Source organism: Pan troglodytes, chromosome 13 (assembly GCF_028858775.2).
Source record: "Pan troglodytes isolate AG18354 chromosome 13, NHGRI_mPanTro3-v2.0_pri, whole genome shotgun sequence".
NCBI lineage: Eukaryota > Metazoa > Chordata > Mammalia > Primates > Hominidae > Pan > Pan troglodytes.
The window spans coordinates 91,726,310-91,738,573 of NC_072411.2; the positions used below are offsets into that span (position 1 = coordinate 91,726,310).

Below are 12,264 nucleotides of genomic sequence, written 5' to 3' on the forward strand. Positions count from 1 at the left end.
GTACAGTTCTTTTGCCAACACGGTATCTCTTAAATCTGTTCCTTAGCTTCATCTTTCCCTAGATAATAAATATCATATTAAGCGCTGTTTCTATTGCACGACTATTCTTCATATTTACCACTGGAGGGCGCACAGAACTCGTAGTATACTAGATAAGAGGTCATGAAGAAACCACCTGAGCGTTTCTGCATCTCAACCACAAGAGGCCAGTACAGGAACCTCAGATTTTGCAACCAGACTGTTTACTCGCTCCCTAAGCAGCCATGCGCAGGCGCGAAACTCCTCCCCAGGCCAGACCCGGCCTGCGCATGCGTTCAAGTGAGCGCGCAGACGCTATTGGTAAGACTCGCGGGAAAAGAAAGGGTGAGCGCGGCTGGAAGCGCGCATGCGCTGTGGCTAATGCCGTAGGCTCCTTCAGGGCTGAGCCATCCCGCGTGTCTTGCGCTCGGTGGAAATGCCCAGCCGAGGGACGCGACCAGAGGACAGCTCTGTGCTGATCCCCACCGACAATTCGACCCCACACAAGGAGGATCTAAGCAGCAAGGTGAGTGTGAGACGCGACGAAAAGGCTCCTGGACTCGGGACCGGGCGCCACTGGACCCTGAAGGTGGTCCGCAGCGGGCAGCGTGGGGCCTCGGCTTTGCCCTGCTACTTTGCTCTTTTTATTCATAGCACTTGACAGCCACAGTTAGTCCTTTTATTTTCCGAAAACAGTTGCGAAAAGGGAGATCTTGAAATTTGTCCCGAGACGACCCAGGTGGCAGTGGGGCGGAGTTTTGGTTGGGTGTTTTCCTCCCTAGTCTTTTTAAACTTTTGGAAATACCGCCCACCCCAAATCTGTTCCATCAAAGATATTCTCCATCCAGTTAACCATGCCAGCAACCCGGGGTCCATCCTTCACCCCCATCATGGAAGCCTATCAGTTCTACCTTTGAAGCTCATTTCAAATATGTCCCTTTATCACCGTGAACACTCTTACCACCCCAAATAAGCCACTGTCATCTGCTATCGGGACCCCTGCCCCCGGCAAGGCCTTCCTAAGCGGTCTCTCCTCATCCACCTGTTAGCTGCTGCTTCTCCGTTAACCAGAGCAATGGTCCTAAAACACGCATTGGGTTGTCACTCATACCAAACTGGGGGAGAGAGGAAGCCAATATAATATAAGCCTTAACTGCCATAAACAAACAACCTTTAAAGATAAATGGGGGTGGGGAGGGTTATAGCCCTTCAGGTATTACATGTCCTAGATTCTACTTTGGTTCTGTCCCAAACTTACAATGACATCTTGGGCAAGTCTCTTTAATCTTTCTGTATCAGTTACCTTCTTTGAAGTAAAGTGAAATGTACACCTGTCATTCCTAAAATGGGAAAGCCCTGTATAAATGTTAAGTCTCAAAGAATGTTTACAAATTTGGCCTTGGAATTCAACCTCATTACTACAGCTCTGCCAACGGGGGAGACAGAAAGGTGCACACTCATGGGGATTGGGGGTGAATTTTCAAAAGACACACAGCCCATTCTGATTACCACCATAGCAAGCCACTTACGCATACTGGTGGTTACAGATCCCTGAGGTGTGTGTGAGGTAGCATAAATATGATAAAAGCTGCTTTTAGAGGCTCTTGTGATACTATGTAATCAGTCATGTTCACAAAATAAATAGAGTTAAAAAGAAACTTAGTTTTCACTTAGTTGAGCCCTCCCCTACAAATAAATGAAGCCCAGGCCAGCATGGTGGCCCAGGCCTGTAGTCCCAGCTACTCGGAGGCTAAGGTGTGAGAATCGCCTGAGCCCGGGAAGATCAAAGCTGCAGTGAGCCGTGATCGCACCACTGCACTCCAGCCTGGGTAACAGAGCAAGACCCTGTTTCAAAAAAAAAAAAAAAAAAAGCCCAGTTCAACAGTGCCAGCTCTATGCTAGTCATTGAGATAAAAAGAGGGAAAAATACAAAGATGGAACATGATAGGTCTTACTGTCCCCAAATAGGGCATTGCTTGATTCGAATGTTTGACTGCAGCACTTAGTACATAAAATCATGAAAATATTGAAAAAAGTAACCCACCCCTCATTCAATTTGCTTTTTTTTAAATCTAAATCACAACTTAATTTTCAATCTAAATCACAACTTAATTCCTTTTGGTGTATATCATATATATATTTTTTAAATTATTTATTTATTTTTTTTTTTGAGACGGAGTTTCACTCTTGTTGCCCAGGCTAGAGTGCAGTGGTGCAATCTTGGCTCACTGCAGCCTCCGCCTCCCGGGTTCAAGCAGTTCTCCTGCCTCAGCCTCCCGAATAGCTGGGATTACAGGCATGTGCCACTACGCTTGGCTAATTTTGTATTTTTAGTAGAGATGGGGTGTCTGCATGTTGGTCAGGCTGGTCTCGAACTCCCGACTTCAGGTGATCCGCCCGCCTTGGCCTCCCGAAGTGCTGGGATTACAGGCATGAGCCACCGCACCCGGCCTGGTGTATATCATATATTTTTAACAAAAGGTATAAACCTTGTTTAGTAACTGTAGTCCTTGGCATGATTGCTGGTTATGAACACGAAAATCCCTGTCTGGTCTTAATGGGTTACCTAACATTTTGCAAGTCTAATCACTGTTTTTTCTCCTCCAGCTTTTCCCGAACTCTACCCCCACACAGACTCCTGTTGAAAATGATCCGTATATTCACGAACTGCCCGTTTGGAAAACCAGTACATCATAGCCCCTTATCCCATCTCTAATTTTAAAACAACCCCTTAAGGGATTTTCATTGAGCATACTTTGAAAACATCTGACTTAAGGAGTTTTTCTTTATTTCAATAGATTAAAGAACAAAAAATTGTGGTGGATGAACTTTCTAACCTTAAGAAGAATAGGGTGAGTTATTATAGGAATTCTGAATAATATGTGGGAGGTTTATTTATGTTAACTATATATTAAAGTTATAAGAAGTATATATAAGATTTAATCATACTTTAATAAAATGTATAGTATTTCAGCATCTTTTAAAATTGCAAGTGTCTAGATTCTTTTTTTAAATGGATAGATCTCATAGCTGAAGATGTCTTTTTTCTATCATATGCCATTCACATTGCCTTTGCAACAAATGATACTAGTTGTATTTTGGTATCTTGGAGCTATAATCACTAATGATGTTTTATACCTGAATTTGATGTTTTCTTTTGATATAAACGAACTTTATATTGAGATGAGAAGAAACTTTTCTTTTAAATGAATGTGGATAATTATTGAACAAAAAAGGATACATTGCTTCCCCTCCCTCCAAAAAATTTTTACATAGATTTTCCTAAATGTGTAACATGGTTATTTAATGCCATTTCCATTAATATGTTATAAACAAGTAAGCTACTGCTTTGTGTATAGTTATAGTGTCAAATTGCATTTTAACATTCAGGAAGAAATGAGTTTGAGCTCTTAAAAGCTTTGTAAAGATTATGTAATAACTGGCTGGTTAGATATTTCTGATATTGTCACTTATGGAATATTAGAAGTTGAGGCACATACAAAAATTAGCCAGGCGTGTGCCTGTAATCCCAGCTACTCAGGAGGCCGAGGCACAAGAATCGCTTGAACCTGGGAGGCAGAGGTTGCCGTGAGCCGAGCACACCACTGCACTCCAGCCTAGGCGACAGAGCAGGACTCCTTCTCAAAAAAAAAAAAAAGAAGTTGAGGCAGAATTAATACAGACTTTCTCTAGAGGGCAAATTGGCAAAAAGTCTCAACAACTCAAAACTATAACACTTTGACCCAGCAGTTCCATTTATAGTAGTTGATACTTAGGAGAGAATCATGGTAGTGCACAAAGATTTAGTTACAAAGATAATCATCACAACCTTGATTTACAATAGCAAAGAGATGGTAACACCTTAAATGTCTAGTATTTGAAGCTGAGCAAATAAACTGTAATATATTATATCTATATAGCAGTAGGTATAATTTGGTCACCATAGCTTGCTTTGGCATTTTGGTGTTCTTGTAAAAGAACACTTACTGATAAGAAAAAGTATTCTCAATATATTGCTCATTGATAAAAGAAAAGCATAAATCTGCAGGTACAGTAAGAACCTTTTTTGTTAAAATGGAGAGAAAATAGTTTCATTTCAGTAGTAGCAATTTCTGGTAGTTGGGCAGTGGGTGACTTTTATTTGTCTTTTTGCTTTCTGTATTTGCTAAAGTATTGTACTGAATATATTTTCAAGAATTAGTGATAATAGGGTTTAAGGATTTTAATATCTACTTTTTAGATCAAAATTTGATATTAGCCTAAATTATGTTTTCCAGAAAGTATATAGGCAACAACAGAACAGCAATATATTCTTTCTTGCAGACCGAACAGAAATGCTGTCTGAGAGCAAGAGTAAGTTTTTTCTTTTTTGGGGTTTTTGGGGGGTGCCTAAATTATACTCATCTGAATGTTAAAATATATATCTAAAGGTTAATGCAGCAGTTTGATTTTCTTCAAATTAGGCTTCCGAAGATGAGTCAACAGTTTTATATATATATATATATATATATATATATATATTATAAATGTTTTAGAAAGCAATAGTTATTAACATGTGCTTTAGAGTTTTAAACAGGTCTAAGTATGACAAACCATTACCACTTTCTACCTTTGTGACTTTGGGTGAAATACTTTAAGCCTCCAAGGTAGTGTGGGATCTAAATAAGATGCTATGTTAAAAGTGCTTAGCCAAGTGCTTGGGCCAAAATCAGCACTCGGCAAAACAGAAGCTATTTTTCTAAAAGATAAACGTTCTTTATTAGTAGCCTGTTGTTAATTATCATTGGTACTGGCACAGTGTGTGTGTTTATATGGTTTGATTTTGGTAAACAGCTTGTGTTGCCCTCTGAATTGCTAGGTAAAAGTCCAAGAATTTTTATGTTATTTAATATTTATTCTCCTTCCCTGCAACAGATATATTGGATGAACTGAAAAAAGAATACCAAGAAATAGAAAACTTAGACAAGACCAAAATCAAGAAATAGTCAACCTGATTTCACATAACAATGTGTGGCATTTGTTGTTCTGTAAACTTTTCTGCTGAGCATTTCAGTCAAGATTTAAAAGAGGACTTACTATATAATCTTAAACAGCGGGGACCCAATAGTAGTAAACAATTGTTAAAGTCTGATGTTAACTACCAGTGTTTATTTTCTGCTCACGTCCTACACTTGAGGGGTGTTTTGACTACCCAGCCTGTGGAAGATGAAAGAGGCAATGTGTTTCTATGGAATGGAGAAATTTTTAGTGGAATAAAGGTTGAAGCTGGAGAGAATGACACTCAAATTTTGTTTAAGTATCTTTCCTCCTGTAAGAATGAATCTGAGATTTTGTCACTCTTCTCAGAAGTACAAGGTCCCTGGTCATTTATATATTATCAAGCATCTAGTCATTATTTATGGTTTGGTAGGGATTTTTTTGGTCGCCGTAGCTTGCTTTGGCATTTTAGTAATTTGGGCAAGAGTTTCTGCCTCTCTTCAGTTGGCACCCAAACATCGGGATTGGCAAATCAGTGGCAAGAAGTTCCAGCATCTGGACTTTTCAGAATTGATCTTAAGTCTACTGTCATTTCCAGATGCATTATTTTACAACTGTATCCTTGGAAATATATTTCTAGGGAGAATATTATTGAAGAAAATGTTAATAGCCTGAGTCAAATTTCAGCAGACTTACCAGCATTTGTATCAGTGGTAGCAAATGAAGCCAAACTGTATCTTGAAAAACCTGTTGTTCCTTTAAATATGATGTTGCCACAAGCTGCATTGGAGACTCATTGCAGTAATATTTCCAATGTGCCACCTACAAGAGAGATACTTCAAGTCTTTCTTACTGATGTACACATGAAGGAAGTAATTCAGCAGTTCATTGATGTCCTGAGTGTAGCAGTCAAGAAACGTGTCTTGTGTTTACCTAGGGATGAAAACTTGACAGCAAATGAAGTTTTGAAAACGTGTGATAGGAAAGCAAATGTTGCAATCCTGTTTTCTGGGGGCATTGATTCCATGGTTATTGCAACCCTTGCTGACCGTCATATTCCTTTAGATGAACCAATTGATCTTCTTAATGTAGCTTTCATAGCTGAAGAAAAGACCATGCCAACTACCTTTAACAGAGAAGGGAATAAACAGAAAAATAAATGTGAAATACCTTCAGAAGAATTCTCTAAAGATGTTGCTGCTGCTGCTGCTGACAGTCCTAATAAACATGTCAGTGTACCAGATCGAATCACAGGAAGGGCGGGACTAAAGGAACTACAAGCTGTTAGCCCTTCCCGAATTTGGAATTTTGTTGAAATTAATGTTTCTATGGAAGAACTGCAGAAATTAAGAAGAACTCGAATATGTCACTTAATTCGGCCATTGGATACAGTTTTGGACGATAGCATTGGCTGTGCAGTCTGGTTTGCTTCTAGAGGAATTGGTTGGTTAGTGGCCCAGGAAGGAGTGAAATCCTATCAGAGCAATGCAAAGGTATGAAACAGTGTTTCTTCTCCTGAGAATTCCTGAGACCTATTTTTGACCCTTAAAGCTTTTAGCATTTTGATTGTAAGAATATAGCATATTTTAGGTGCATTTATCTTATTTTCTTTACTGTGTAGTTGATAACATTTTTATACGGATTTCTTTAAACCTCATAGGTAGTTCTCACTGGAATTGGTGCAGATGAGCAACTTGCAGGTTATTCTCGTCATCGTGTCCGCTTTCAGTCACATGGGCTGGAAGGATTGAATAAGGAAATAATGATGGAACTGGGTCGAATTTCTTCTAGAAATCTTGGTCGTGATGACAGAGTTATTGGTGATCATGGAAAAGAAGCAAGGTAATTCTAATCATTTGAGTGTTCTTACGGTATTTTTATAAAAACAGCAGAGTGTAAATGGAGACTTTAAAGTTTGTTTTCTCTTTGGAGACTGTTCACATGAATAAGAGCAGCAATAATAGCTTGGGTTTGTATTGTAAACAAAGTCAGAAACAGAGCTGGGAAGAGCCAGGAGAATATTTTCTAGAACTCATTCTCTAAGAAATGTCTTTTCAGCAATTTTCAAAGGTAACATAATGACAGGATTGTTTTTAAGACTATAGTGAAAAATACTGTCAAAGTAGGCCAGGCATGGTGGCTCACACCTGTCTTCCTAGCACTTTGGGAGGCCAAGGCGGGTGGATCACCTGAGGACAGGAGTTCAAGACCAGCCTGGTAAACATGATGAAACCCCACCTCTACTAAAAATACAAAAAAATTAGCTGATCGTGGTGCTGCATGCCTGTAGTTCCAGCTAGTCGCGAGGCTGAGAATGGCTGAACCCGGGAGGTGGAGGTTGCAGTGAGCCCAGATCGCGCCACTGCACTCCAGCCTGGGAGACAGTGCGAGACTCTGTTTCCACAAAAAAGACTGTCAGAGTAAAACTGAGATAGTGAAATACTAAGAGAAGGTATTTAGAGGGTTTTGTTCAGCTTTTAATGTTTGCTTTCCTCCCAGTAAGGGCATAAGCCCCACCTGCAAGCCTTCTCCTCCAGTGTTATAGGAACTGGCTTTGTCTCTATAGACATTTCTGTATGTACAGATCCATGCTGATTTGAAGGTAGTCTTTACACTGGATATTCCTCTGCCATGTTTTTTGAACACAATTTAGTTACATATTGCAGATTACCTAAAACCTTCAAAGAAACCAAGGCACTTTCATGTATGTATTCTTGCTTTTCAGGTTTATTTTTACCTATATCATATTTCTGAAGGTAGTGAACAAGTACAGTATTTGAATAAAACTTTCTAAAACATTAAGTAAGGATAAAGGAAGATGTGACATTTAGTTATAAAGAGCAAAATTTCATTCAAGTAGGCTAATTGATTAAGTGGTAGTTTATTACAAGGGTGCAAGCATCCAAGAACAGGAAGTCCAAGTAAGCTTCATGAGAATTAAACATACTACACTTTCTCTCCCTCTCTCTCTCTCTCTCTGACTTCATTGTTTCTTGTCTCTACTTCAGTCTTTTCCTCTTTCCACTGACTTGTAGTTGCCTTTACACAGTTGTCTTTCTTAAGTTTCTGGTCCTAGCCCATGTAAAAGTTTGGCTGCTATGTCATTATTCTGTCATAATTTTCAAGATTTCACTATAAACTGATAACTAATGCCATAATAAAGTCCGTAAACTGTTAAACTGTTTTCTCTTTGAAGGACATGAGAGAGCTAGAAATTCAGTCTGTTATTTCAGCTAGGTCATAGAGAAAGGAATTTGTCTAGTAAAAGCCCTTACTTATGAAAGTATTATATTATGCTCAAATAAAAATGCATATGAAGAATGTTTAAAGCAGCTAATACAGAATTGTGATATAACAAATATAGTGGCTAGATCTAAATAATTTATTACGTATCTTGACATACATATTAACAGTAGTGTGTTGATTTAATTCTCTAGTTAAATTTGCTTTTGCAACTCATTCATTTTTATGTAATATTCCAGATAACAAATGTCTTTGTCCTTTGCAATCTCTTAACCTAGAATAGGATGTAATAAAATGGAAACACTAGTGTAACTGTATTGCATTTTGAGATGTGGGATGGTGGGTGTTAAAGTATTTTTTAAACAGAAAAAGAACATAATTTTGTAGAAATTGGGGAAGGAAAAGGGCAGAAAGGTTTTTTTAATCGAATATTTTGTTTCTAGGTCATCCCAGAATTTAGGGGAAAAAAATCTAATATTTTGTTTTGTTACAGTAATTTATCACCATTTAATTGGTTTAAGTATAATTAAACAATTTTGATTAACAAAATTTTACCATAAGTGTTTTGCAGGTTCAGGGCTGTGGAGCCCTTCTATATTGGTTCCATATCCCTAAAGTGTCATTTCTTTAGACGTGATAAAGATCAGACACAGATTGAATAGTTAGTTAAGATCATGCTCGTAGGCTAGGTGCGGTGGCTCACTCCTGTATTCCCAGCACTTTGGGAGGCCAAAGCAGGTGGGTCACTTGAGTTCAGGAGTCCGAGACCAGCCTGGGCAATGTGGCAAAATCTCATCTCTACCAACAAATACAAAGATTAGCTGGGTGTGGTAGTGCTCGCCTAGGCAAAAAAAAAAAAAAAATCATGTTTGTTTTCAAGGCCTCCACAAAGATACCTTGTAAAACAATTTGAAATTATTTCTGGACATAATAAACCTAATTTGTTTATTGAGATTTAGACTATTTTGTAGTATATGTATTAAAATTAGTCATATGTTATGAAACACTTAATTTGATTAAATTTTAGCTATAAAACTGTATAAATCAAAGCAGGTTGATTTTATTTTTACATAGTGGTTATATTATCTGTCTGTTTATTTTAGATTTCCTTTCCTGGATGAAAATGTTGTCTCCTTTCTAAATTCTCTGCCGATTTGGGAAAAAGCAAACTTGACTTTACCCCGAGGAATTGGTGAAAAACTACTTTTACGCCTTGCAGCTGTGGAACTTGGTCTTACAGCCTCTGCTCTTCTGCCCAAACGGGCCATGCAGTTTGGATCAAGAATTGCAAAAATGGAAAAAATTAATGAAAAGGCATCTGATAAATGTGGACGGCTCCAAATCATGTCCTTAGAAAATCTTTCTATTGAAAAGGAGACTAAATTGTAATGTGATTCACAATGTAACAATATAAAAATAAGTTTTTATATAATTATATAAAAGTAAGATACTCTGCTGCTTTACTATTGTATAATATAGTAGTTTTAAAGTTCATTTGGTTGAATTTTCATTTTTTCCTGTCACAGAGCTTCTAAAACCATGGAATTTCCTTAGTGATAGGGAGTATCTTTTGTTATTCATAATAAGCCCCTTTTGATCACACCTGAGTTTATGCTAATGCGGTGACTTAGGGTGAGGTCTCTAAATAGCCTTTAACACCTGCAGCTTGGGAGGCCAAGGCAGAGGGATCTCTTGAGTCCAGGAGTTTGAGAACAGCCTGGGCAACATGATGAAACCTCATCTCTACCAAAAAAAAAAAAAAGTACAGAAAATTAGCTGGGCATGGAAGCATGTGCCTCCCTACTCAAGAGTCTGAGGTGGGAGGATCACTTGAGCCCAGGAAGTTGAAGCTGCAGTGAGGCTAGGATCATACCACTGCACTCCAGCCTGGGTGACAGTGAGACCCTGTCTCTAAAAATAAAAATAAAAACAAAAACAAAAATCAAGTGATTAGAAGAGTTGGAATTTCATCCCCACCCACCAACCTCTGGGAGGGAGAGTGGTGCTGAAAATTAAGGTCTATTAAACTCTATAAAGACTCTTGAACAAGATTTGATGAGCCTCTGGTTTGGTGAACATGTGGAGGTGCTGGGAGTGTGGTATGCCCAGAGAGGACAAGGAAGCTCCCTCTCACCTTAATTTTTTTTAATACTTTGCCTTATGCATCTCTTCAATTTGGCTGTGCCTGAGATGTATCCTATATAATAAGCCAGTAAACATAAGTATTTCTATGAGTGCTGTGAGCCATTCTAGCAAATTATCGAACCTGAATAGGGGGTCATGAAAACCCCCAGTTTATGTAGCTGGTCAATCAGAAGTACCAGAGATCCAGACTTGAAATTGCCATCTAAAGCAGAGACACCTTATGGCACTGAGCCCTTAAATGGAAGGATCTGACACTAACTCCAGGTAGATAGAGGCAGGATTAAACTGTAGGATACCCAGCTGGTATTCAGAGAGCTGGAGAATTGCTTGGTAATTCTCCACACATCTGGTGGAAAAAATCCACACATCTGGTGTCAGAAGTGTTGTGTGAGAGTGAAGAGAAACAGTTTGTTTTCCCAGACTCACTCTCTTTGATCGCTCCATCCAGAAATGATTCAGTTCCCTCTCTTCAGGGACCATGGTTTAGACAGGGTCCTGTTTCATGGATAAAAGAACTACAGGTTTAAAGAAGCTAAACAATTTGCTTGAGGTTCATCCTCCTGAACAGTACTTGTTACTTCTATTACATCTTTTTAGGCAGCTCATTTTCCCACCCCAGTAACTTTTAAAGACTACAGTTGACCCCTGAACAACACATTTGAACTGTGCAGTTCCACTTATATGTGGATTTTCTTCTGCCTCTGCCACCCCTGAGACAGCCCCTTCTCCTCCTCAGCCCACTCAACCTGAAGACAAGAATAAATACGTCTTCCTCTACTTACTATGTCTTGCCTCTCATCCACAGTCACTCTCTCCATCTTTTTGTCTATTTACTCCAACCTAACATCCACCCACATTACTCAACTGTTAACTGCCATACCAGTGTCACTGTGAAATCTGTCCATTAGGATCGACACTGTTTCTGGATCTGGCCACCCTTTGATTCTTTAATCGCAGTAGCAAATAAATTTTAGGATCCTGACAAACAGGTCAGTAACCTGGCAAAGGCTTTCACATGCCCCTAATTTATTCCCTGGAAGATGCAATGTTCAACCAAAATTTAGATACTGCCTACATAGCTTTCATCCCTCAATCTGAAAGCAGACAACTTCAAGTGTCTGTGTGGGCCTGAGCACTAAATTGACATTGCTTATATTGGGAGTAGATGAACTTAAGAGGTTTGCCCCACGGCCTAGAATTGAATATTATAACACCGATATAGTTTAATACTGAAAATAGCTATAACTTATATAATGCTATATTCCAGGTGCTACTTTATGAGATTTAAATGTATTAATCAGTCAAACTTTTATAAGGAATTTCCAGGTCATCTGCTCCACCAGAATACTGAGAGAGACAGAGAGAGGATACACATGCATGTGTGTGAACCCCAAGAGGGCCTGGGCATTTACAACCTTCTGCTATTCAATCCCATTAGCTCTGGGATGGAGTTCTGTGTTGATCCTTTAAAAAATGAGGCATCTGTTTCCGAAGATTTGAGACACATGGAACAAACCATTTGGCTACCCGGGGGGAAAACAATCCTTGAAGTAGGAGAATGTACATATATGGTTCATATTTCTTAAGTGCAAACATGCAAATCTTTGTAAAAAAAAAAAAAGCCCTGGAATAGTCCTCATAAATTTATTAATATTTATTTCCATAGTAGCTAAAATAATGACATGGTTACTGGAAGAGAAATTCTGCCCCAAACAGTCACCAAGAACTTCCAAGCTGCTACATTCAGTGGAATTTTGTTCTCATCTCCCCTGACCGAGCAGCAGCATCCGATAAAGTTGGCCATTCCTTTTTTTTTTTTTTTTTTTTTCCCCACACACTTCTTTGGCTTCTGTGACCAATTTTGGTTTTCCTCCTGCCTTC

General features: G+C 38.8%; 2 protein-coding genes across 3 annotated transcripts; both read left to right on the forward strand.

Moving 5' to 3' along the window:
• Positions 1–341: 341 nt before the first annotated feature.
• ASDURF (ASNSD1 upstream open reading frame) lies at positions 342–9,732 on the forward strand. Of its 2 annotated transcripts, none has more exons than XM_024354974.3 (6): positions 342–544; positions 2,817–2,870; positions 4,296–4,371; positions 4,933–6,488; positions 6,656–6,837; positions 9,342–9,732. In XM_024354974.3, the coding sequence occupies exons 1-4, from the start codon at positions 455–457 to the stop codon at positions 5,001–5,003; spliced, it is 291 nt and encodes a 96-aa protein (XP_024210742.1). In that variant the 5' UTR covers positions 342–454; the 3' UTR covers positions 5,004–6,488; positions 6,656–6,837; positions 9,342–9,732. The 2 variants fall into 2 exon arrangements, with proteins under 2 accessions (XP_024210742.1, XP_024210743.1); XM_024354975.3 differs by having other exon boundaries at positions 343–544; positions 4,342–4,371.
• On the forward strand, positions 5,025–9,732 carry ASNSD1 (asparagine synthetase domain containing 1). Its single transcript, XM_063791358.1, has 3 exons — positions 5,025–6,488; positions 6,656–6,837; positions 9,342–9,732. The coding sequence occupies exons 1-3, from the start codon at positions 5,025–5,027 to the stop codon at positions 9,625–9,627; spliced, it is 1,932 nt and encodes a 643-aa protein (XP_063647428.1). The 3' UTR covers positions 9,628–9,732.
• Positions 9,733–12,264: the final 2,532 nt, after the last annotated feature.

Coding starts and splice junctions, on each gene's coding strand:
- ASDURF (XM_024354974.3), top strand. CDS start 455: ATGCCCAGCCGAGGGACGCGACCAGAGGACAGCTCTGTGCTGATCCCC. Junction 545..2,816: donor AGGAGGATCTAAGCAGCAAG/GTGAGTGTGAGA, acceptor TTATTTCAATAG/ATTAAAGAACAAAAAATTGT. Junction 2,871..4,295: donor CTAACCTTAAGAAGAATAGG/GTGAGTTATTAT, acceptor TATGTTTTCCAG/AAAGTATATAGGCAACAACA.
- ASNSD1 (XM_063791358.1), top strand. CDS start 5,025: ATGTGTGGCATTTGTTGTTCTGTAAACTTTTCTGCTGAGCATTTCAGT. Junction 6,489..6,655: donor CCTATCAGAGCAATGCAAAG/GTATGAAACAGT, acceptor TAAACCTCATAG/GTAGTTCTCACTGGAATTGG. Junction 6,838..9,341: donor GATCATGGAAAAGAAGCAAG/GTAATTCTAATC, acceptor TGTTTATTTTAG/ATTTCCTTTCCTGGATGAAA.